This window comes from Sesamum indicum, linkage group LG3 (assembly GCF_026168435.1).
Source record: "Sesamum indicum cultivar Baizhima isolate 11 linkage group LG3, ASM2616843v1, whole genome shotgun sequence".
NCBI classification, from domain to species: Eukaryota; Viridiplantae; Streptophyta; class Magnoliopsida; order Lamiales; family Pedaliaceae; genus Sesamum; species Sesamum indicum.
Window position 1 is genome coordinate 14,397,600 of NC_142659.1, and position 25,204 is coordinate 14,422,803.

General features: G+C 32.2%; 1 protein-coding gene, 2 long non-coding RNA genes and 1 pseudogene across 3 annotated transcripts; 1 reads left to right on the top strand and 3 right to left on the bottom strand.

The window, feature by feature from the left end:
* Positions 1-4,755: 4,755 nt before the first annotated feature.
* LOC105157588 (putative polygalacturonase At3g15720) lies at positions 4,756-10,927 on the top strand. The gene is made up of 10 exons (XM_011074001.3): positions 4,756-4,872; positions 5,028-5,153; positions 5,395-5,538; positions 6,275-6,445; positions 7,482-7,505; positions 7,639-7,846; positions 8,301-8,382; positions 8,772-8,877; positions 9,001-9,117; positions 10,591-10,927. Exons 1-10 carry the CDS (start codon positions 4,855-4,857, stop codon positions 10,819-10,821), a joined length of 1,227 nt encoding a protein of 408 aa, XP_011072303.2. The 5' UTR covers positions 4,756-4,854; the 3' UTR covers positions 10,822-10,927.
* A 564-nt stretch (positions 10,928-11,491) lies between these two features.
* Positions 11,492-13,475, bottom strand: LOC148788684 (uncharacterized). The gene is made up of 4 exons (XR_016064796.1): positions 13,288-13,475; positions 13,048-13,202; positions 12,188-12,295; positions 11,492-12,079 (listed from the first exon to the last, which is right to left on the bottom strand). It is a non-coding gene; the product is annotated as an uncharacterized LOC148788684 (long non-coding RNA).
* A 172-nt stretch (positions 13,476-13,647) lies between these two features.
* LOC148788685 (uncharacterized) lies at positions 13,648-15,704 on the bottom strand (annotated as a pseudogene).
* A 1,742-nt stretch (positions 15,705-17,446) lies between these two features.
* On the bottom strand, positions 17,447-23,595 carry LOC110011680 (uncharacterized). Its single transcript, XR_002286697.2, has 2 exons — positions 23,469-23,595; positions 17,447-18,067 (listed from the first exon to the last, which is right to left on the bottom strand). It is a non-coding gene; the product is annotated as an uncharacterized LOC110011680 (long non-coding RNA).
* Positions 23,596-25,204: the final 1,609 nt, after the last annotated feature.

Here is a 25,204-nt window from a genome sequence, read left to right on the forward strand (position 1 = left end):
TTACCAGCGAAATTTTCTTCATCATGACACGTAAAATTCGCATAAGTGGTAATAGGATCAGCAGGCAAATTATTCCCTTTCAGCAACTTAATCAAATCACTCATGAGTTCTGTCGTGTTCTTTGTGGGTAAGCCATCTCCGCTGTTTCCTTTCTCTTCTACTGCTGTAGCTGCAAAATTGTGATTCTCATTTCCTTTCTTCTTAGCATCATGCATGGTCTTATACCACTCCGGTATCCCATGGATCTGAAAGCAGTTGTTAAGTGTGTGCCCAGGCTTCTGACAATGGGAACAAACTAAGCGTCTTCTGTCTACAAAAGGCTTCTTTCTGCTGATAGATTTATCACTCTGTTCCTTTCTTCCATCTTTCAACATTAACTGATAAGCCATGTGCCATGAACTGTCTTCCAAATCTGTGTGTACTGCTCGTAGTTTCTCCACTGTAAAAATCATAGAGAAAGCTCGTTCAAGGTCTGGTAATGGATCATGCATAAGGATCTGACTCCTTCCATTGTCGAAGCTCTCATGTAATCCCATTAGGAATTGCATTAGCTGAGTGTTCTCGTCTCTTTCTGCTATGCCTTTGTTGACACCACAACTGCAACCTCCACAAGTACATTTCGGTGCCGCTGCCAAACACATTAGCTCATTCCAGATTTTCTTCAGTTTAGTCACATAAGCTGTTAATGACAAATCTCGTTGTGAAATTGTGCCTAACTCACGCTGAATCTAATATATCATAGGGCCATTGCTGCGCCCATATCTACCTTGGATTTCAAGCCATAGTTCACGCGAAGACGATACATACATGAACGATTCAACCATATCCTTCGAAATCGAATTCCAAATCCATGACATTACCATCAAATCCACGCGCCTCCATTGTTCGAATGTGGCTGAGTTAATTGCTGGTCTAGAAAAAGTTCCGTCAATGAAGCCGAGCTTTATTTTGGGCCGAGCGCTACGTAAACTGAGCGGCTCCATGGTAAGAAATTCTTGTCATCCAACGGAGAAGAAGAGAGCACTAGGCTCGAGTTTTCTGAAGGGTGTATGTATAAGGCTTCCCTCTCCAACTGCTCTGTTATTCGAATTCATGGAAGAATCCGCCATATTCCGGTGTCAGTATTGCAATCAATCAATGTAACTATCTCAGTATGCAGAGTCCTTCATAGTGAAGGCTCTGATACCATGTTAAAAATGCAGCAGAGGAAGAAAAATGAGAAGAAACGAGTGAAACCCATGAAGTCAGTTTTTATTTCTCTGTAATCTCTATTACAAAAGAATGAGGACGATGAACAGTATGTAAATACAACAATTTAACTAACACAACTGCTTCCTAACTAACTAACTGACTAGGAGATGACATGGGCCAATTCTAAGAAGAATAAATGAGTCACATATACACGTCAGCATCTGCTAACAAATACAAATAAAATGTTTCTACCAAAATGCGCTTTTCACCCTGCGTCAATTAGTTCAACTGCAACGTCTTCAATTTCATCGTCTTCAAATTACTGCAACTCTGCTTCAGACCACTGCAACTGAGCTGCTGCAAGTGATTGTATTCCATCACCTAAAAAATATGTATTAAAATGATAAGTTAGTGTACATATTTTGATTTATAAAAATATATTGACAAATAAATATATTTAATGATGTTGGAAAAATGAAAAAATGCATGAGCAAATAACTAACAAAAGGAGTTACGAAAATTATGATAAATAAAGGAGTTAAAAATAATTAATTAATTTAAAATTTTTAAAAATTAATGGCAGATCAAATTAAGAGTATGTGCAAAAACTTATACTTTTAGAGAAGTGATTTTTATTTTAAAAAAAAATTTAAAAATTGTAGCAAAATATAAAGTGAGTAGTGTTTTATAAAGAAAAGAAGTAAAAAACAGATAAAAACTAAATTGATTAGTATTTGGAGAAAAAGTACTTTTGTAATAAGCTGAACAAACTAAAGATCATTTTGTTCTTATATATTAAAAAGATACTATTTTGGTTTAATATTTGCACTTTTTTTTTGTTAATAATAAATAATTTATCTCAACAAATAACACATTTTATTTCAATTAGTATATTTTATATTTATTTTATAAATATTTATCTTTTATATTATTAAAATATTGAATATTAATAGAAAAATTGAACATTTAATTCAATAATACTCCATCTAAGAAATAAATTTTTTCATTCATACGTGATAAAAAAACTTGTATGATTGGTAAAAAGTATTTTTTTTATTAATTAACATAGCTATTTATTTTATATTTTTCTATGACATATAAACAATTAATAGGAGATAGTATAGCAAATAAAATAGAAAATTTCTATAATATTAAAATGTGTGAAACGTATGTTTTATTAGTGTTAAATTATTCAAATTATCTAAAGATTTTAATATCAACTTTAGATGTGCAATTTTAAAAATAATTAAAAAAAGATAATTAAAATTATTGTAATGGGCCATTGGGGTAAAATAGTTCAGAAGAGGTTGAATTGATTTATGGAAAAGTAAAAGTGGCTAGAAACACCCTCAAGATATTTCTAGATTTTAGCTTAAAAATGCTTCATTTAGCAGTTTTTTAAGTAAAATTTAGCAACCAAAACACCTCAAAAATACTTTTTTAAAGTCAGAATTTGCTCCAACAAGTATCTGTATAGAGGGTAAATTACAATCACTCCTCATGAAATTTACATAATTATAAATATATATTCATTATTTCAAAATTATAAATACCTCTCTAATTTAATCGTCCATCTATCAATGAGCCTAATTCCATTAGATCTGCATAATTATTTCTATTTGGGGGGAATATCCGTAATATTTTAAATAATAAAGAATATTTATAATAATGTCAAACTTCAAGTATGGCAGCAGTAAGTTACCCTATGTATATATATTTATACAATTAAATTTGGATGATAGTATTTTAAATACTTGATTGGTTGACGCTGAAACTTTAAATTAATAATCATTTTGATTTTGGAAGATTTAGGACACTATATATATTTATATATCTCCCCCTACCACGAAACTAGCCCCCCGACTTGGCATAATCAAATTTAAATCAATTATATGGCAAATATAATATACTTGTCGGTAATTGGTGTACAATTTAGAAAAAGTGACCAATCATACATAACAAATATATTATACTTATTCCGTGATCAGTTTAGTTCGACCAATTAAATTTAGACAAGAAATTTTCTTACCTAAGCAGTGCACGTCATCAGAATATAACTCTGACATAATTAGAATTATTATTGGATAAGTAGTGATTGATCACATGCTTTCCTTTCACATTATTTATGATTCAGCTACCACTCCTCCTTACTCTTCCTTCCTTTCCAAGTTGTTCCTGAAATTATGTAAGGAGCAGAGACTCACATGCACATAGATCACATTATTACCCAAATCGACCGACGTGGTCTGAATTAAGTACGTACGTACGTTAGAGTCGTCGTCAAGAATAAGGATGCAACATTCATTAAGGACCTTGTACGATTCCACCCCACGATAGGTTCTACGTACGTATATTCTACGCTTTCGATATCTACGTACACATTTTTATTCATTAACTTAGGTGTGTTTTCATTCTTTAACTTTTTAAGATAGTATTTCCATTGTGTGATTAATATTTTTTTAAATTTTGTAATTTTATTTTATTTTTTTTTTTGCTGCAGTTCATCTCACCTACAAAAAGAGTGAACCCGGCGAAAGAAATGACTGAAATTGCAAAAATTAAAAAATTATAGAACCAAAATGATACTTTAAAAAGTTAAATAACAAAAACACCAAATATTATTATCATAAATTACGATGTAGTTATTGCTTTTGTAAAAAAAGTTGAAGAAAATAATGAAATGGCTTAATTTGTAGTTAGCGTAATTATACAAAGATATAAGAGTACAACAGCAGGAAGAAACGAAATGAGAGGGTCGTACCCTAAAAACGTGCAAGATCTTCAGTAATGAACAGCGACTTTTGCGAGGGAAAACGCAGTTATGGATTCGCGCCATATGTTTGCATGTGGGGCGAACAATATTTTAAGTTGGAGTTTGGTCCAAAAACCAGCTAACTTTTAGTTAGCTTTTACGTTAGTTTGACAAATAATGATATTTGCACTATTAAAAATACATGGACTTTGGAACTCGACCTCATTCTGCATAATTCATGTTTTTTTTTTCTTGTTTAATTGTGACAAAATTCTTATTCAAATCAAATTCAATTGAACGAAATTAATTATAAAGCAAGTTTAATATACTTATAATGTGATTGGTCACTTTTTCTGAACTGTACCTTAATCACACGGCAAATGTATTGCACTCGCCATGTAATTGGCTCAGGTTTATCCAAATCCGATTTGGGTTAGAATTTCCTTAGTTGTCTTTGTTGCATTGTTATGAAATTATTGATGAAATTGATAAGGTTATTTATCCATTAATATAGTACTGAATAATTCAACTAATCTTATCCCTACCCAAAAAAAAAAAAAAAAAATTGTCTTTACAAAATTTTTGAAATAGAAACATAAAATTGAATGGAAATTAAAATAGTGAATGAGACAATTAGTCAAATTGATTAGTTTGCAAGAAACGAGAACATTAGAAAAGTATTGATCAGGTTAACCAAAAGTTAAACAACATGAATGTAATAATGTGAGGGACACGTTTAATGATCTACGGTACCTCTTCATTTTCTTGAGCAAATCAATGGTCTGAGAACGAACTCATGACCCCAGCTATAAATACAACTTCCCTTGTTTCAATGTCACAACATATATATATATGATCATTAATGTGTACGGAAATCTGGTAATAATTAGTGTATATATTTGAAGATAACAATGCTGCCTGCTACAATGGTAAGTTCCATTCTTTACATCATCATCATTTCTACGTACATTACATGTGTGTGTGTTTGGTGTGAGGGGAGAGAGAGAGAGAGAGAGAGAGAGAGAGAGAGAGAGTACACACATTATACACATAGTAATAAAAGAGGGTTTTGGTGTGCATGCAGGATTATTATGTAATAATTAGAATGGTGTTGGTGCTGTGCATGGCTTCTTCTTCACTGGGAGCAACAACTATTTTCAATGTGATGAGTTATGGAGCAGTCGGAAATGGAAGAATCGATGATTCCCAAGTATTATATTAAGCTTTCATTATTTCATCATATATGCAAATTTCTCACTTTTTTTATTTTATCAAAAATATAATATTAGATCGAAATATATCCCGTTTATTTATCATTTTTGGATCATAGTTCTGACTTATTTGTTTATTTCTATTATTTTCATCCTTCAATATATAAAATTCGACATAAAATATACTCAACTAGATAGCCTTAATTTTTCCCAGTAAATAAGATTGATGTGGAATTGCAGGCATTCTTGAAAGCATGGAGAGCAGCGTGTCAGGGACAGGCAACACCGGCCACGCCCGTTGTTTATGTACCCCAAAAGAAGACGTTCTTACTGTCACCTCTGACATTCAACGGCCCATGCAAGTCCTCTCGTGTTTATATGCTCGTAATGTCTTTGCTCTTAACTCACTTCTACCCCCTTATTTTATTACTTCATTAAACTATTTTTTGTAAAAAGAAAAACAACAATTATTTGTGTACTTTTTTTTTTTTTAAATCATAAATTCTTACCAAGTCCGTTATATAGCTTAAATTGCGTTATTAGTGATGTATGTTGGGTGAAGGATCGTTTTCATGACACCTATTTATGGGGTGATAATTTAATTAATATCGATATTTATATAATTTTGCACAATTTAAAGACTTGAGCCAATAGAGTGATCAAATTTGGTCGGAATTAACTGGTGTACGTAGCCAATTTTAGCCAAATTAGGATTGTGACATGGAAAAAGAAATAGAGGAAAATTCTAATTTTCTCCAGGTGTCGTACTCATTACTTAGTATAAGTTGATAATAATTGACAATAAATAATTTATAGTGCTCGATTAAAAAAGGACTAGGTGTAATTTTTGTATCTTGGTTGGATTAAGATAATATGAATCGACAGATTTTGAAAAAATATATTTTGCAACGATTAAATTCTCTTAGTTAAAAAAGAATATGAGGATTTTTAATCCAAAGTAATTTTTAAATTATTAAAGGAAATTCAATTTTCAAGGTGGTTGTGAGTGTGATGACATGTTAATTCCAAGACATGGGACAAATGTTCAGTCGTGATTACGAGAAAGCAATTCCCAGAGAAGACATACATATGCCTAATCACACACATATAAATTTGGCAGGTATCAGGAAATATTGTGGCCCCTGTAAAAACGGGATGGAGAGGGAATCAGAAAAATGCGTGGATCATATTTTCTAACATCAACGGACTTGTCGTCAAGGGCAAGGGAGTCATCGACGGTCAGGGATCCTCCTGGTGGCCGTCTCGCCCTTGCTTCGATGACCCAGCTAATGTAATCCTCAATTTCCTCACACCCTTTAGGGTGAATAGCAATTTACCCCTTGTTATATTGAAAATGATCATGTTATCTCCCTATGAAAAAAATATAGCAATTTACCCCCCTATACTTTTTAAAATGAAGCAATTTATCTCCTTATACAGGGAGGTAAATTGTTTCCTTTAAAAAAAATATAGGGAGGTAAAATGTTATATTTTAAAAAATACACAGAGGTAAATCGCTATTTATTTTTATATAAGGGGGTAATTTATTTATTTGTGATATCATAATTTCCTCACACCCTTTAGGGTGAATAGCAATTTACCCCCTGTTATATTAAAAATGTGCATGTTATCCCCCTATGAAAAAAATATAAAATTTATCCCCCTATACCTTTTAAAATGAAACAATTTACCTCCTTATACAGGGAGGTAAATTGCTTCCTTTAGAAAAAATATAGGGAGGCAAAATGTTATATTTTAAAAAATACAAAGAGGTAAATCGCTATTTATTTTTATATAAGGGGGTAATTTATTTATTTGTGATATCATAAGAGGGTTGCTTGCATTTTTTTCCTTTTTTCTTACTTTGTTTTATTTAATATATTTATATACTATTTATTAAGAAAAAGTCCATAAATTAAATTGATGGATTTGAATTTTAAAAAAAAATATTTAAAAAAAGAATTTTGAATGACTCTATATATTAAGAGAATTTGAGATCTATTAATTTTTAACAAAATACAATTCAAAATTATAGTTGAAGATTTCGAATTCTTTGAATTTAAAATTATCCAAACAACAAATAATTTACTATTAGAATATATCAGTAATTTTCTATTCATATACATTTAAAATTATTTATTTTATCAACTCAGATCATTTATTTATTTTGTTTTAATTTTCCTTCTGTCTCATTTAACTAAACAAATTATATCATCAAAGTTTAAATTAAACATACACATCGAACGTGTTTCAAACATCAGTACTATTTTCGACTAGCGGACTATTAATTATGACAATGGAATTCATATTAAATTTTTTATGTGCAGGGTCAAAATTGCAAGGGACCAACTGTAAGTGAAAATTGATGATAATATTACATATGAATTATTTTCTTAATTTTTATTCATACAAAACATTTCTTTATAATTAATGAATAATAGGATAATTCATACATACATATATGTTTTTAATTTGTTGGAGCAGGGAATGATGTTCCGGAGATGCAACGGTTTAAGACTAGATGGATTTTCCAAAATTAACGGACCAGGAAGTCATATCTTAATCTCTGCAACTAAAGACGCTGTTCTCACTAATCTCCGCATTGTCGCCCCCGGGGACAGCCCTAATACTGACGCCATTGACATCTCCTCCTCTACAGCTGTACAAATCCGTAACTCTTTCATTGCAACAGGTATTCTGTTGCTGCCGACGACCATTGAATTCATGCTGCATTCAATATTTTATATACTAAACGTGTGGATAACTGTCATATTATAACCGGTCTTTTGGAAAAGGAGAGTATGTGACAATCATGTGATGTGAAAATAACTTCTCCATACGATCTTGCTAACATTCTAATTTTTTATTTAAAAAAAAAACATGGTACGTAATTCTATTTTGTTGGATAAGAGTCGTTACATCATACATTAATTTATTCAAATATAAAAATTAAAAATATATATATTTGTAGGGTTCGAATATGAATTTCTTAATTGTAAAATGTCAATCTTACTACTTGATTGGCACTGAAATTCTTGGCTTGAAATGCGGGAATGTTTTTTAAATTAATAATTAACTTACTACTTGTTTATTTTATATTGATTTTTTGTGTAAAACAGAAAGTATATAAATGTGAACTTGTGTAGGTGACGACTGTGTTGCAATTAGTGCGGGATCTTCAAATATTGATGTTAGTGGAGTAACATGCGGGCCGGGTCATGGTATCAGGTTGGTTTAATTGTTCCTTTTTTTTTTTTTTTTTCTTTGAACTGTACACTAATTACACGATAAGTGTTTATATTTACGGATACTTATACTCCTCTCATATGAGATTTAGTATAATTACACGTAACGCCCTTGTGGTTTAGATAAGTACATTTGACACTTGGAGATTTACTTCCGTCGAACAAATAAATTTTGTATAAAATAATTAATATTTATTGAATTTGCTGATATTAGAGTTTCCCCTAATTATTGAATTCCCTATATCTGTACATAGTCAACTTCTGTTCTTCTGTTTTGGGTGTAATTTAATGTATTTTTATTTATTAACATGTGAAATAATTACACTTTTTTAGTGACTGAATTAACAAAACAATGATCCTTAATGTTATTAGCATCGGATCCTTGGGAGGCGGAGGCTACGACGTTGTAGAAAATGTACGTGTCCGAAACTGCACGTTGAAAGGGACACTAACTGGAGTAAGAATTAAAACTCTGCAGGTAACAATGATTTTCTCTATCAATGTTTTTTACATAATACTTTGAATTATTACACCAAAAAATGATTGTTTTCTTGTTAATTAATCATATTACCTTTACTTAGATATGTTGTTTGGTGTGCAGGGAGGGAAAGGATATGCAAGAAGGATATCATTCGACGGAATAAAGTTTGAGGCAGTGGATAACCCGATTCAAATCGAGCAATTTTATTGCCCACTCAAAGTGAATTGCCAAAACTACGTAAGTAATACGAAAAAAAAACATTATGGTAATTAAATGAATTTCAGACATGATCAATGTTCGTCTATGTTTTATGGGAAAAATAATATTTTTCGTCTCACAATTTAATATTTTTTTTATTCTTGGTTCTATTGATTACGCGATTATCACTTTTGATCCCGTAATTCTTAAAAAACAGTACTTTGGTCCTGTGGAAAATTTTCGTTAAATATTTTAATGGAAAATGCCATGTATTTAGCTAGTGGCTGTTAGTCTCATTGGTTATGAGATTATCACTTTTTATCTAATTAACTTTTGAAAAATAGCACTTTGGGTCTCATAGACTTGACTACCACGTGGCTTTTTTAGTTAAATATTTGATGGGAAGGTGTTATTGGACAAAAAGTACTATTTTTGTAAAGTTGTGGGACCAAAACTGAATTACTTAACCATTGAAACCAAAAGTAGAAATACTCTAAGTTACGAGATGAAAAATTGCTATTTCCCGCATTTTACAAATACTTATGTTTTCTACCTTGTAGAATAAAAATTGTGTTTGTAGTATATATATGTTTTGCAGTCTGCATATTTGTTTTTTTATTATTATTATAGATCAATATTACATTTTGCATTTCATTTGGTTTATATGTGCACGTCATGTCATCGTGTATCAAAATATTTTTCTAAATGCACAAAATTACATGGATTTTGTATATACAATGTTCATACAGTGCAATAAGAGATATATTACTAATTAGAATGTTTTTAAAAAAATTTTCATACATCGGTTGTTGCTGTAAGCAATGTATCGTTTATGTTTTACGGGAAAAATAATATTTTTCATCTCACAACTTAAGGTTTATTTTATTCTTGGTTTTATTGGTTATGCGATTATCACTTTTGACCCCATGACTTCTAAAAAATTGTACTTTTGGTCCTGTGGAATATTTTCATTAAATATTTTAACAAAAAATACCACGTGCTTAGCTAGTGGCTGTTAGTCTAATTGGTTATTAGATTATCACTATTAACTTTTGAAAAATAGCACTTTGAGTCTCATGTACTCAACTACCACGTGGCATTTTTAGTTAAATATCTGATGGGAAGATGCCATGGGACCAAAAGTACTATTTTTATAAAATTATGGGATCAAAACTGAGTTATATAATCATTGAGACCAAAAAGTAGAAAATCTCTAAGTTATGAGTCAAAAAATGTTAATTATTTCCCCTATTTTACGAATATGTATGTTTTCTACCTTGTAGAAGAAAAATTGTGTTCGCTCAGTATGCTTGGTAGTCTGCATTTTCTTTATTTTTTAATTGTAGGTCAATATTACATTTTGCATTTTATTTGATTTATATGTGCATGTCATGTCACGTGTACAAAATATTTTTTTAAATACACAAAATTACATGGACTTTGTATATATGATGTTCATACAGTGCAATATGAGATATAATACTATTTAAAATATTTTAAAAAAAATTTCAGACATCGGCTGTTGCTGTAAGCGACGTATCGTTCACTGCAATAAGCGGGACATCAGTTGCAGAGAACGTTATAAATTTGAGTTGCAGCCAAAGTGTAGCATGCAACAACATTAAACTCGACAGAGTTTACATAAAACCCTCAACTCCAGGAAAGAAAGTGTACTCCAGTTGTTTCAATGCTCGCGGACAAGCTACCCATACTAAGCCTGCTGTCAACTGCCTTCGCCATTAGAATTTACTTATTTTTTCGTTTTTTAAGAATAATTTATGTCATTTTATGATGTAAACTTGTGATTGATCCGTATATATTGTTTAATATTCATATGAATATTTATTTATTTATTTATTGACAATAATATGATTTTCGGAGTGATGAAATATACACTACAAGAAAACAGAGTATCAGAGACGGAAATTTTCGTCTCTGAAAGTAGGATTTCCGTCTCTAAAACAAATTAGAGACGGAAAAATCCATCGCCGAAGTCCGTGGCGGAAAGCCCCGTCGCTAATTCTAAGACTGAAAATTCGGTCGCTTATTCTGTCCACAAAAAAGAAGAAAATTTAACTGTAATCCGTCTCTGATTTTCATAGGTAATCCGTCTCTGATTCCGTCGATAAAAAAAGAATTTTTCATCTCTAATCCATCTCTAAAGGTAAAATATTTGTTTGTTAATTTCCGAAATGCAAAAAATATTCCGTCTCTAAAACCTTACAAATTTTCGTCTCTAATCCGTCTCTGATTCGGCCTCTAAATTTTGAAAATTTTCTGTCTCTAATTCTTTTTGGTTTTTTTTTGGCAGAGTTTTTTATTTCTGTACCCAAATTAATATCCTGGTCATTATACCATCAAATACATTCTATCAATACCAAAATATGAATTTTCCAAACAAGAACAACAAATATTAACAAAAAAGATACTCATAATACAACAACACTAATATAATTGATGTCATCATCCAAATACTACCAAATAATATCAATGTCTTTACTCCCAAGTCAACAAACATAAGTCAAAGTATAACCCAAATCAACATACACTAAGTCATAAACAACCAACAGAAAAATAAACTAATTATCTTTCCTGGAATGTTGTTGCCTACTGTCCCAACCCACCAGCAAATTGATGGTTTGTGTTTTCCACATTTTGAAGTAATTTTCGAACTAATTCTTGTAGGTCTGCCTCCCTCTTCGTCCCTCTTTCGAGCCTCTTCCTCCCTCTTTCGAACTTCTTCAAGAGCAATTTCAAGCAATTTTTTATTTTCTTCTTCTCGTTTTGAAAATTCCTCCACAGCTTTTGTTAACTCATTAATCTTCTGGTCAGATGCTTTAAGAGTAGAACTGACTGAACTTGAACTTGTAGATGAGGAGCTACATCCAAATCCATATAAGTGTCCTTTAGAAGGACCTCCAGTGATATCATACCAAGTTGAGATATCGAATGAAGACTGTAAAGAAACATCAGTACAACCCGTTTTTGCAAGGTATTCTTCCTGTTCAAGTACATTAGAAACAAAGGAACAATTATGTAATAAAAGTCTAACAAAATTTCTCAACATATATACTAACCAATATTTAAATCAATGACAAATTATACTTACACTAATTCTTTTGAATTTGTTGTCGATGAACTCCCCAATTCCTTTATTTTTTCTATGGCATCTTTGAAATAGCTCAAGATCAGTCACTTCTCTACCAAGTTCTTTTTCCTATAGTGTACAAAACAATATTAATTCACATGTCAATAAATTGCATAAAAGATATCTAAAAACTTTATACTTAAAACTTACCATTTTTTGCCTATGTGCCCCTACAGGAATAGAATCACCAGTGTGTTTTGTTATCGAACCATCTTTTTTAGTCAAACGATTTTTTCGGCCAGTTTGACATTTTCCTAAATAATCTTCTGAGACTCAATACTTCTGAACTAGATCATTACATAATTGATTATTCAACCAATAAGGACCTCTATCAATCATATCACTCATCTCTGGTTCTCTACCTAATTGTTTGTGAGCATCATTTAGTGCCTTTTGCTTAGCTTTATACATCATTTCTTTGAATCGATCACTCGCATTTTCATTCCACACCTTCCTCATTTCCTCGTCGGTTAGATTATCCCACCAATACCTCAACTATCACATTTCAAAATAGTAAATCACATTAAATAATTATAAAATATGTCTATATAATTTAGCAATGAATAAATTGAATTAAATATATATAGTATTTATTATCTTGAAGTTCTCTCACAACAAATCTTTACATGCTTTTCGCACTGTGTGCCATCTTGGCCATGCTTCAGTGAAAATGCCCTTAATATTATTTGTAAGGTTTCATGTAACACCTTTTTCAATAAATCTATTTTGACAGAATAAATTAAAAAATATATAAAATTAAGAAATGGAGCTAACATTATTTATGACTATATTAAGCTCAATTTTAGAAGCTTTGAACTTACCGATTGTTCACTACTGTCACTTTTGTCCTTTTACATTGATAGTCTGGGATCTGAGTTCCACTATTGGGTCCCCGTCGACATCCATGTGATACAATACCTTCACTTTGTCCTGTATTTTGTTCATTTTCAGATCTTGAAGGTATTGTTTCACCAACCTATAACAAAAAAACAAACCATATTAGAAATTATCTAATGCATAATAAATAATATAAAAAAAACGAAAGTGAAAAATTGTCTTACTTGCGTCTCACTGTTCGAACCTCTTGGAAGAATACAAGATTAGATACTTTGTCCACGCACCTCTTCACTAGGATTAGAACTTGGAGTATCTTCAGGTTGTGATAAGTGATCTCCCACTAACTCCTCGTTCTCATCTCGAAGTTGCAAATTTCTACCCCGCCCCCGGCCCCGCCCTCGTGCACGTCTGCTGGCTCGTCCTCTAGTCACCATCCTGTGTCGAAGAGAAACAAAAAAACTATTAAGTTCTAAGATTGAGATTACTATGAAGAACAATGCTGATATAAAATGCATATAAAACGATAGAATGAAATAATTAAATAAATAAAATTACACGAACAATGTCTATTCCTCATCATTTTCATTTAAAACATTTTCTTCTACTTGCTCATCATCTTCTGGTTCGAATTCTTCTCCTTCCCAATGATCTTCATCCTCTATTATGACTTCATTGAAATCTACACCATGTTAAAGTCCTTCAAATTCATTTGCATCTACTTCTTCTACCACATCGTCCGAAACAATATTGATCTCATCTCGATCAGTTTCATTCAAAATTTGATGTGGGTCAGATGTCTCATCCTCTTGAAAAGCAATATCGATTCTTTGTTCAATATATTCTTGTCTTGTCCTTCAGCTAATGGGACGTCAAATTTACCAGTAGTCTTTACTTTGCATACTGCCCACCAATCACGCCTCTCTATTTTGATGCTCGGAAAGTTTGTGCTTGTTGTGCTTGGGAAGCCAATATAAAAGGGTCATTTGATTTTAATTTCAATTTATGGTTAATTTCCATAAGACCCGATGTGTGCCACTTAAGCCCTTTATCAGAAGTGTGGTACTAATGACACTTAAATAAGACAACCCCACGTCTTATCCCATAACACTCCAATTTTATAACTTCTTCCAGAATTCTATAATAATCCACTTCATATTCATTGTAGGTACTCCCCAAAACACATACACCATAATTTGATGTTGCTTTAGAATGCCCATATTCCAAAGTGTGGAATTTGAATTCATTCATAAAGTACCCTTTATAGCAAGAAACACGTCGACAGGGGCCATGAGCCAACTTTCTTATGAGGTCGTCAACTTCGTTACGGGTATCTCGAATCTAAGAAAAAAAATAATTTATAGGATAACATAATTTTGAATTTGCTAATATATACATAGTTAGAAAGTAATCTATTACTTACATGAGCAAGTAGCCACCGAGAAAAATCTGTGTCCCGCAATGTTTCAAGTTCCATGTTAGTTATTCTAGAAAATTGTTTTCTATGTTCTTCATCAAATTTTCTACAGAATTTGTGATGATCATATGTTAATTATAGCCACAAGTCAATCGAAACATTTGTGAGGACATAATGCATGAGGAAGATCACTCACTGCAGAAATGGGTCGATCTTCTCATAATTCATCAAGACATATCTATATGCAACCTTCATCTCATCCTCATCCAGATATCTAACTGCAATTCTAAAACCAAGTGGTCGTCCAGGATATGTAGAAAATAGACTTTCACAAGAATCTATCATTCCTCCATCATCATTTCGTGGAACCTAATTTAATCTGGATTTCACATGTTCAAAATATGAAGAGCAAAATGTTGAGACTTCTTCAATCATATACGCTTCAACAATTGATGCTTCAACTTGAGCTCGATTTCCAACCTTTTTCTTCAAATGGTATAGAAACCTAAAATTTGTTAAACTTTTAATTTACACAAGATAACTTATATTTTCTAATTATATAAGATAATTGAACTTAAAAAAATTACCTCTCAAATGGATACATCCATCGATACTGTACAGGTCCACCAACCTTAGCTTCATACGCAAGGTGAACTGGTAGATGTTCCATAGAATCAAAGAAGCTTGGGGAAAATTTTTCTCAAACTAACACAATATCTCAACAATGTTCTTCTCAAGTTTTTGCATGTGCTCCACATGCAATATAGTTGCGCATAGATCCTTAAAGAAACTGCTGAGTTCAGTCAGTGCTTCCCAAATAGGTTTCGGTAGTAGATCTCTAAATGCAATTGAGAGTAATTTTTGCATGAACACATGACAGTCATGACTCTTCATTCCATAAAATTTGCATTCTTCTTCATTCACACAACGAGCAATGTTTGAGGAATATCCATCAGGTAACTTTAATGATTTTACCCAAGAGTACAATTCTTTCTTCTGTGCTTTAATTAAAGTATATGGTGCCTTGGGTTTGTAGATTTTTCCATTTGCATCTTCAAACAAATGCATCTCAGTACGACTACAATACAACTCCAAATCTTTTCGAGATCTGACATTATCTTTTGTTTTATCTTTAACGTCCATAATGGTGTTAAAGATATTATCAAAAACGTTTTTTTCGATATGCATGACATCATCTGGATAAGATTTGTGTGCCAACATGGTAACTCCCAGAATATGCTCCTTTTAACCACATTATGTGTCCTGCCAAATCCATCAATTGGGTGTGTACCACCTGGTGGTTTTTCAAAGATGGTTTCAGGAAGCTCATCCACCCTTTGTCGCATGTCTTCTCCAGTTAAGCGCATAGGTGGAGAATTATTTTCACATTTTTTCTTCCGAAACTTTTAGGCTTGTCTTCTATAAGGATGGTCAGGAGGTAAAAACTGACAATGACAATCAAACCAACATGCCTTCCTTCCATAACGAAATCTGAAAGATTTTGTCCTTTCCATACAATAAAGACATGCCAACAACCCATGAGTGCTCCATCCAGATACCATCGCATTTGTAGGAAAATCACTAATCGTCCATAAAAGAGCAGCTCTCATGTTGAAATTTTATTTTTTGCACACGTCACAAGTTTACACCCCAATTGTCCACAATATTTTCAACTCGTCTATTAATGGGCGTAAAAATATATCAAGATTTTTTCCTGGACTTTTTGGGCCCGAGTATAACCATATTCAGGAAAAAGAAAGGACTTTGCATGCACATCCATGGAAGAAGATTATATACAACAATAATAACAGACCAACAACTGTAAGGAGTACTAGAATTCTCAAATGGACTGAAACCATCTGTGCATAACCCAAGCCGCACATTTCGTGCATCTGAGGCAAATGATGGATGAGTGCGATCAATGTTTCCATGTCTCTCCATGAGATGGATGTGCCATACTTTCCTAGTTGCAATGATTATTTGCATGCTATGTCATATGCTCACAGGTGTAGTTAGATGCATATAACCTTTTAAACCTAGGTATCAAAGGCAAATAACGCAACACCTTGAAAGGTACTTTTTTTCATGATCCTTCCTTGATTGACTTATATCGAGGATGATAACATATAAGGCATTCTTGAAGGCCCTTGTTCTCTTTGTAATACAATACGCAATAGTTTACACAAGAATTAATTTTTTCGTAACCTAGACCAAGTTTACCTAGGTGTTTTTTTGGTCGTGTAGAAGTTATCTGGAAACATTTCATCTTCAGGCAGCACGCTTTTGATTGTTGACACAATTCGATCATAGCAAGCTTCAGGTAAATTGTACTCTGATTTGATACTTAATAGTTGGGCCACAGCAGAGAGTTTTGTGTGATTTTTGCAGCCATCCCATAATGGTTCGTCAGTTTCTTTTAATAAGTTAAAAAAAATTTGTGCTTCCGGATTAGGCAGTTGTTCAGCACACGTGAAGTTTGAGCTGAACTCATCGCCTATTGCATCCATCACCATTGTTCTATAACGAGATGTTTCTACCTGAGGAGCGGTTGAGAACCTCCCACATCATCTCTTGTGTTCAAGGATTCACCATGTGTGTACCAAATGTTATAACCCCGAGTAAATCTTGTGTTACCGCAATTAGAGCATGGACATTTGATTTGTCCATTATTCAGAAATCGTGGGTTATCAAAGGCAAAGTTCAAGAACTCCTGATCAACCATTGTTACGAATTCATCTAAAAGAAACCCATTATCATCCAAGTGCCTCCACATCCAACCACGGTCAATATTCATTACTCTGCAATTTTTAGAGAAAGAAGGCTAGATGAATTAACCATTATTTTGAAGATCAAGGTTTTTTATCTACTGATATAAGAAAAGTCCCAAAATTTAAAGGACTTGACATCAAAATGAAGTGAGAAATGTTGATCACCAAATAAAAAAGAAACAAGTGAAAAAAAAAAAGGAATAGGAACAAATAATCTCAAAGCTTCAATAAGCCTTTTGCCTAAGAAGGCAGGACATCAGTTTCAAGCACAAGACTTCAGGACATAGTAAATTATGTGAACAGGTCACCAGATAATCAGACATCGAAAAGAACATGTTTACCAGAGACACAACCAAATTTCAAGAAAAAAGACAATAAGCCTCAAAACATTTTTCTCTACTTCAAGTGTCCATAAAAGTTTCATCACTAAGCTCAAAATGCCCCAAGATCATGTCCCCACACGGGGGGACATGGGGATGTAACAAAGGGGATCCTATCGACTTGTTCCGACCTAGGATAATAAGCTCATGAGCTTGGTCTTACTTCACCGTCGAGAAATGAAAGATGACTTCCATCTCCAAGTTTAACTCAGACGTAGCTCCCTTCTTTTTGTTTTGGGTGTGAAGTAGTATCAAACCAAAATACCCAACAAGCATTAGCTCTCCCTGAAAAGGAGGTGATCCAGTCGCACCTTCCAGTACGGCTACCTTGTTACGACTTCATTCCAGTCACTAGCCCTGCCTTCGGCATCCCCCTCATTGCAGTTAAGGTAACCCCATCAATGGAGCAGTAGTTGTCAACAAATGACACTCCAAATCAAACCTTAAATAAAGCAATGAGATGATAACGGCCAGAAAGAAATAAATGGTAAAGGAAGGATATCAAAACAAAAGGAAGAGAAATGTTTGAGGAAACAGTGTGAGCAAAGAAGAAGAAACTCCACTCAAGATAAACTATAGATAATAAAGAAGGAACAAGAAACAGAGTGATTCTCTTGAGTTTAATTTACCACTCACCTATATTGAATAGCTTGCCTGTATAGAAACATACTAATCCAAAACACAAATACAGAAAACTCTAGAAAGAGAAAACTATTGAGTAACAATCATCTAACAAGAAAATTGTCAAAAGATTATTCTCTGGGGTAAAAATATTTACAGTTTTAAAAGTAAATTTTCTAATGAACAGGACATGCAAAAATATTTCACCTCGAGTGACTAGATAATCTCAAAATGTACACCTCAATTTCTTATGCTTTTTTGTTCTTCTCTTCAATGTTCTACTAGTATTGCAATAAAATCCCAAAAGACTGCAGACTAGGAAGTTGATTCTTGACGTCAAAATACTTAAATTTTATGTAAGATTTATTCAAAGGGCATCAGTCATCAATTGGACAATATATGTAAAATAATTAGGGGTGTGCAAAAAAAATCGAAAACCGGCCGAATCGAACCGAAACCAAAAATTCGGTTCGATTTTTGGTTTTTTTTTTTTTAGAAAAAATCGGTTTTCGGTTCGGTTTTTTGGTCACCAATTCGGTGACCGAACCGAACCGAAAATCAAAATTCTGTAAATAATAAAAAAAAAATATTTTTTATACATATGAAAATTATATAATTATATATATTATAATATTAATATTATATAATTTATATTAGTAAAGAGTCTTTAGTAAAGACTAAAGACTAAAGAAAAGAGAAGAGTAGAATATTGAAGTACTGAACTCTGAAGAGTGAACAAGTCACGAGTCTCACGACTCTTACAGACAGAGAGAAGAGAACAACAGAAAAGAGGAAGAAAGAAAAGAGAGGACAACGACAGGAAAACTCAGAGCATTGCACCGGCGACTGTCGCGACTCGCGACTCACTGAGAACGAAAAACTGAAACAGAAATTCACCTTGGCACTGGCTCCGGCGGCGACCATCTACGGATTGAGTCAGAAAAAGTGCAAAACCAATCTCACACGAGTTACGACAAGTAAGATTTCTGGTTTGATTACTTTGGTATCTTAGACTCTTACAAGAAAATGAAAAAAAATTAACTTACAATATTTGATGGAAAGGTGTTTGATGAAATGGCTAAGTAAACTTGTGCTTAGAAATTGCATTGGTTAATTGCATTGGTGCTTCTAATTGGTTAATTTGCATTACTAATTAGTTAATTTGCATTTGGTGTTTAATTGCATTGGTTAATTTGCATTTTGTGCTTTTAATTGCATTGGTTAATTTACATTACTAATTGCAGCATTAGTATGTGTTTGGTTAATATTGTTTTAAGATTGTTTTGGCATTGTTTTAATGACATTGTTGCTCACATTAATTGGTTAATCACATTATTTTGGCATTGTGTTTGGTTAGCATTAGTATGTGTTTGATTAACATTATTGCTTTTTATTTGTTATTTGTAGTGTATTCAAATTTAAAATGGAAAGAGAAACATTGAAGAACGAAATGAGATTGGAGGATGCCGATGAAATGAGATTGGAGGATGAAGATGAACGGATTTCAGACACAACTCCAGCTGATGAATCACAATCAAAAAGGCCAAAGAGAAAAGAAACGTGTAAAAGATCAAGAGTTTGGGACCACTTCATTGCATTCACTGATAGCGAGGGGAAGCCAAAAGCTAAATGTAAGTATTGTGACCGAAATTATGCTATTGATCCCACTAAGAATGGCACTTCTACGATGAATAATCATTTGAAAGCATGCAAAAAATATCCACTGAACACTGTTGTTGCATCAAATCACACAATAACTAATTTCTGTCAGAGTGTAACCGGGGATGCTAATATTAGTTCTTCACATACGAATTTTGATCAAGAAACTGTTAGGCAAGGCTTAGCTCGCATGGTCATCATCGATGAATTGCCATTTAAGTTTTTGGAAAATGAAGGATTTAGGCAATTTATGTCTCTTGCACTTCCACAGTTTGTTGCCCCATCTAGAACGACTATAACCAGGGACTGCTACAAGTTATTCTTCGAGGAAAAAAGAAGTTTGATGAATTATTTTAAGTCTTCTGGACAAAGAGTTTCATTGACAACAGACACATGGACTTCTAATCAGAGACTGACCTATATGTGTTTGACTGCGCATTACATTGATTCTAACTGGAAATTGCATAAGGTCATTCTTAATTTCATTCCATGTCCAACTCATAGAGGCGATGATGTAGGTTTGTTGATTGAAAAATGTCTGTTGGATTGGGGTACTGATAAGTTTTTGTTATAACTGTGGACAATGCTTCAGCTAATGATACCACTGTTAGTTATCTTAGAAGAAGGTTTGTTAATTTTGGGAACGGCCATACTTGATGGAAAATATTTGCATATGAGATGTGTGGCTCATATTATTAATCTTATTGTCAAGGATGGTCTGAAAGAATTGAATGACTCCATTGAGCGTGTACGGACAGTTGTTAGGTATGTTCGTCAATCACCAGCTAGGACAAAAAAATTTAATGATTATGCTATTGAGGAGAAGATTCAAAGCAAAAAAACATTGTGCTTAGATGTACCTACAAGATGGAATTCAGTTTATATGATGCTAGATATTGCTTTAATTTTTAAAGATGTGTTCGATCGATATGAAACATATGATGCTGATTTTCGTAATGATTTCATGCCTGGTGGGCCTTATGGTAAGATTGGCTTGCCTATGAAAGAAGGATATGGTTGCGAAATTTGTCAATATGTTGCAATACTTTTATGACCTAACCAATCGAGTGTTTGGGTCTCTGTACGTGACATGCAATACTTTATTGGATGAAATAAGTGATGTTGATGATTTTTTGAATGAGTGGCTTATAAGTAAGGATGGTTATTTGGTAGACATGGCACGACAAATGAAGTACAAATTTGATAAGTATTGGGGGAATGCTGAAAAGATGAACATGATGTTATATGTTGCTGTTATGCTTGATCCTCGTCATAAGTATAACTATCTCCAATATATGTTTAAGAATATGTATGGATCAGAATTAGCAGAGAAAATGGGAAATTTGGCCAGATCTGCTCTATACGATGTATTTGAAGAATACAAGAAAATGTATTCTTCTACAACATCACGGCCTTCTTCTATCACTTTATCCAATGAAATGAATGAATTAGATCAGACTCAGGATCAAGATGATGATAGTCAACGAAAGTTGGATGGAGACAAGAGAAAGAAATGGAAACAAATGGTGTCTGAGATTGGAGGTCAACATAAGTCAGAATTGAATAGTTATCTTAAGGAGGAAATTGTGAAATATGGTTCTCCGAACTTTAGCATCATTGAATTGTGGAAAGAGCATACGCCAAGATTTCCTATCTTAGCAAGATTGGCACGAGATGTGTTAGCTATGCCTATATCTACCGTTGCATCAGAGTCCGCTTTCAGTACTGAAGGTCGCATAATTGATGATTTTAGAGCTTCATTGACTCCAAAGATGGCACAAGCTCTAATTTGTTGTCAAGATTGGCTACGTCAAACTCCATCCAAAACAGTTGAAGAAGACTATGACGCTATTGATAAAATTGTAAAAGGTAAGTATAGTTTAATTTAATACTTATTGCAATTTGCAAATATTAGTTTATTGAAATATTAGTTTAATCTTATAATTCTTGTAGATGTTGGATCAAATATTGGGGCGGAGTCAACCATCATTGGGTTATGATGTTGTCATGTTGTGTATCATGATTAATGTAAGTCATAAGTTGTATTTTTTTTTTTTTTTGCAACTTTTATAGTTTTACTTTTATTGTTGTTATTTTATATTTATATTTTTTTTTTGTTTCTTAAATCTTAGGTGCAAGGTGAATAGTTGATGGAAGATGGATGATGATTGATGACTCAATGTCAATTGTTGATGCTCAATGGCAAAATTTTAATTCAATTCGGCAACTCGCTTTGTACTATTTTTAGATATTGAATATTAACATATTGAAGTTGTTCTACACCTGTGACTTGTACTATTAAACTAGAATTTAATTTTGGTATTTGTATTTTTAGATAAAATTGCAACATTATCACAATTTTGCTTAAAATATCAAAATATATTATTAAAAAAAAAATAGTTTTTTTTCGATTTTAAAACCGAAAAACCGAACCGAATCGAAGACATTCGGTTCGGTTTTCCAAAATGCCGAACCGAACCGAAATTCGGTTCGGTTTGGTTAACCGAAATGGACACCCCTAAAAATAATCCTCAAAACATGTTAAAGAGTACAAGAGATAGTACTAATGAATAGCAGGAGGTTCAGTGTTAGTAGAACTCACAAATATATAAAACCAATGAGTGGGTTACCATTAAAAAGTTTCCAAGGAATACATAAATAAAATAATAGCTTTGGTAGAACTAAAGTAAATGGAAGTCTATGATAACATTTTAATAGCTACACATATATGAAGCAGAAGATCGTACAAGGATGTTCCCAAGCGACAACAGAGTATCTTTCTTAATAGACAATCAAGAATTTTGTTAGATAATTCAGATAGTTGCTCTACATGAAAATATACATAAATGCATATAATGATGAGATGGTCACAGGTTTGCATTTTGCTGTTACTTCCAAAAAAAACTTCTATCTACCTCGTGGTTCTTAGGGCAAACTCCACATTTGAACCTAGAACTAGGTTCGTTCTCTTCTTCAAGACAAGAAATCTAAGTTACTACAATTTTCAATTCCTGTGTTCTACTTCCAAATAACTGAACCTCTAACAGTCAAGAACCCAGAAAAATCAAAAGAAAACTGAAAAAGAATTACAAGTACTCTTATAATGCTTGTATGTATACATACCCATGGGGGAAATCCTAATCTGAGCCTGTGCTCACACCCCATCTCTCTCTGTGATGTGAGTTAAAATTCTGATTTCAATGAAAAAGTGTTCCGACAAGATGGTCACACATTTCAGAAAAGGAAAAATAAATCACCACAAAACACACACACATAAATGGAGAGCCAATGAGCTCAAGAAATTAAAACCGCAGATCCACCCACCCACTAAAACCCTGACCAAATTTCAGAACAACAATCAAGAATACGTTAAACATCTCAGGAACACACACATACTAACACAACAGAGACACAAACACCACCACATACATGCAAGAAAATGGAACACACAAGCAGAAATCAGCAGGTGAATTTCAACCCGTTGCAACATTTCAACAAACACCTTCAAACCATTCAAATTTCTTCTACAAATCGTAAAAAAAATTACAAAGAAGAAAAATTACCTGTCGTCGGAAAAAAGCTGGCCGAAGGAGTCGGAGTCGCCGCGAGAGAGAGAGTTAGAGATTGCTTTCTTCCTTCTTTCTTTTCTTCTTCGGCCGTGAGAGAGAGAGAGAGAGGGATTCATGATTTAAAATTAGGCAATTCTCCATATATATATATATATTGATATAATTTATTTTATATAAATTAAATAAATATTAAATATATTAGTTTCTTTATATAATTTAAATATAAATATGTAACATATAATATATAATATATACAGAATATATAATTAATAAAACTAATATATATATATATATATATTTAATTTTTCAATTTGATTTGATTCAGTGAGTCTGTAATAAAAAAAAAATCATACTAAATAGTTTAAAGTTATATAAAATATCAATTATCTGAAATAATGCAATTGAAATATATAAAAATATTTTATAACTGAGATTAATATATTTTCACAATCTATGGTAAATTTATATATTTATAAATATTAGTATTACGTTGATGTAACTATAATCTTATATTGTTAAACAACATAGGTTAATTGGACCATCAAAATTCAAATCAGACCGTTAGATATTATCGTACTTATAGAAAAATACACTTGGTAAAATTTTGGACTTATTGGATATACGGATGCCAAGATATCGTACTCAAAACATAAGAATAATCATTCAAGTCGGTGTATCGTAGAATCAGGCCATGTGATTTTAAATCAAACCGTCCGGTATGATCTAATCCACACGGTCTTATATATATTTAAATTTGGTGTGAATCCAGTAGCTAGATTTTAAGATATCGTAGTTATTGATTAAATTTTTTGATCTCATTATATATATAATAAAATAATAATTAAAATTATTCAACCATCACTATTATAAAAAATAAAAAAAATAGAAAAAGCTCGTGAGCTTATGAACAGACACAATTAAGCTCGACTTGAGCTCGAAAGAGTTGAGCCCGAAATCTTCGCTGGTGAGAAAAAAATATTAAGAGGAATGTGTGTTTTTTATTAAAATAAAAAAATTAATAAAAAGTTTACTTTTAGTTTATTGTAATTAATAAAAATTAAATAATACATTATAATTATACAAATATATATATATTATCATGTCATATAATTACAACTTGATTATTATTTTCATAAATAAAAAACATTCTTATTTTTGTGTTTTAATATTTTCATAAATAAAAAAATTCCTATTTACAGCATCAGAGACCAAAATTTCCTGGGCTAAATTAAAGAAAAAATTAGCTATGGAAATACAGACGGAAATAACCAAGTCTCAGCCATCTTGATTTTTAAGCAATCATTTAACAGTATCAGAGACGGAAATAGAGGTGGAATATAACATATTTTACTGAAATAATAAATCCGTCTCTAAATCCGTCTCTAAAATAAAAATTATTAATAATTTATCATAAAAAAGAATTCGATCTCTAAATTCGTTTTTGATAAAGACGGATTTAATTACATCTCTAAATTTTGGTCTCTGATTCCCTATTTTCTTGTAGTGATAGTTACGTACAAATTGTGGGTATTGACTATAATGATGTACATTAGTACAAAAGAATTGATCAGATTACGACACATTCTAAAATAAATATAATTTTTTTACTACAGTTAGTTACCATGATTAAAATAAAAAATTAAGGCAGATACTAATTGACCACAACTGCGTAACGATTATTAACCATTATTTTTGTAAGCGAGCCCAAAGCATTAACGGCCACTAATTAT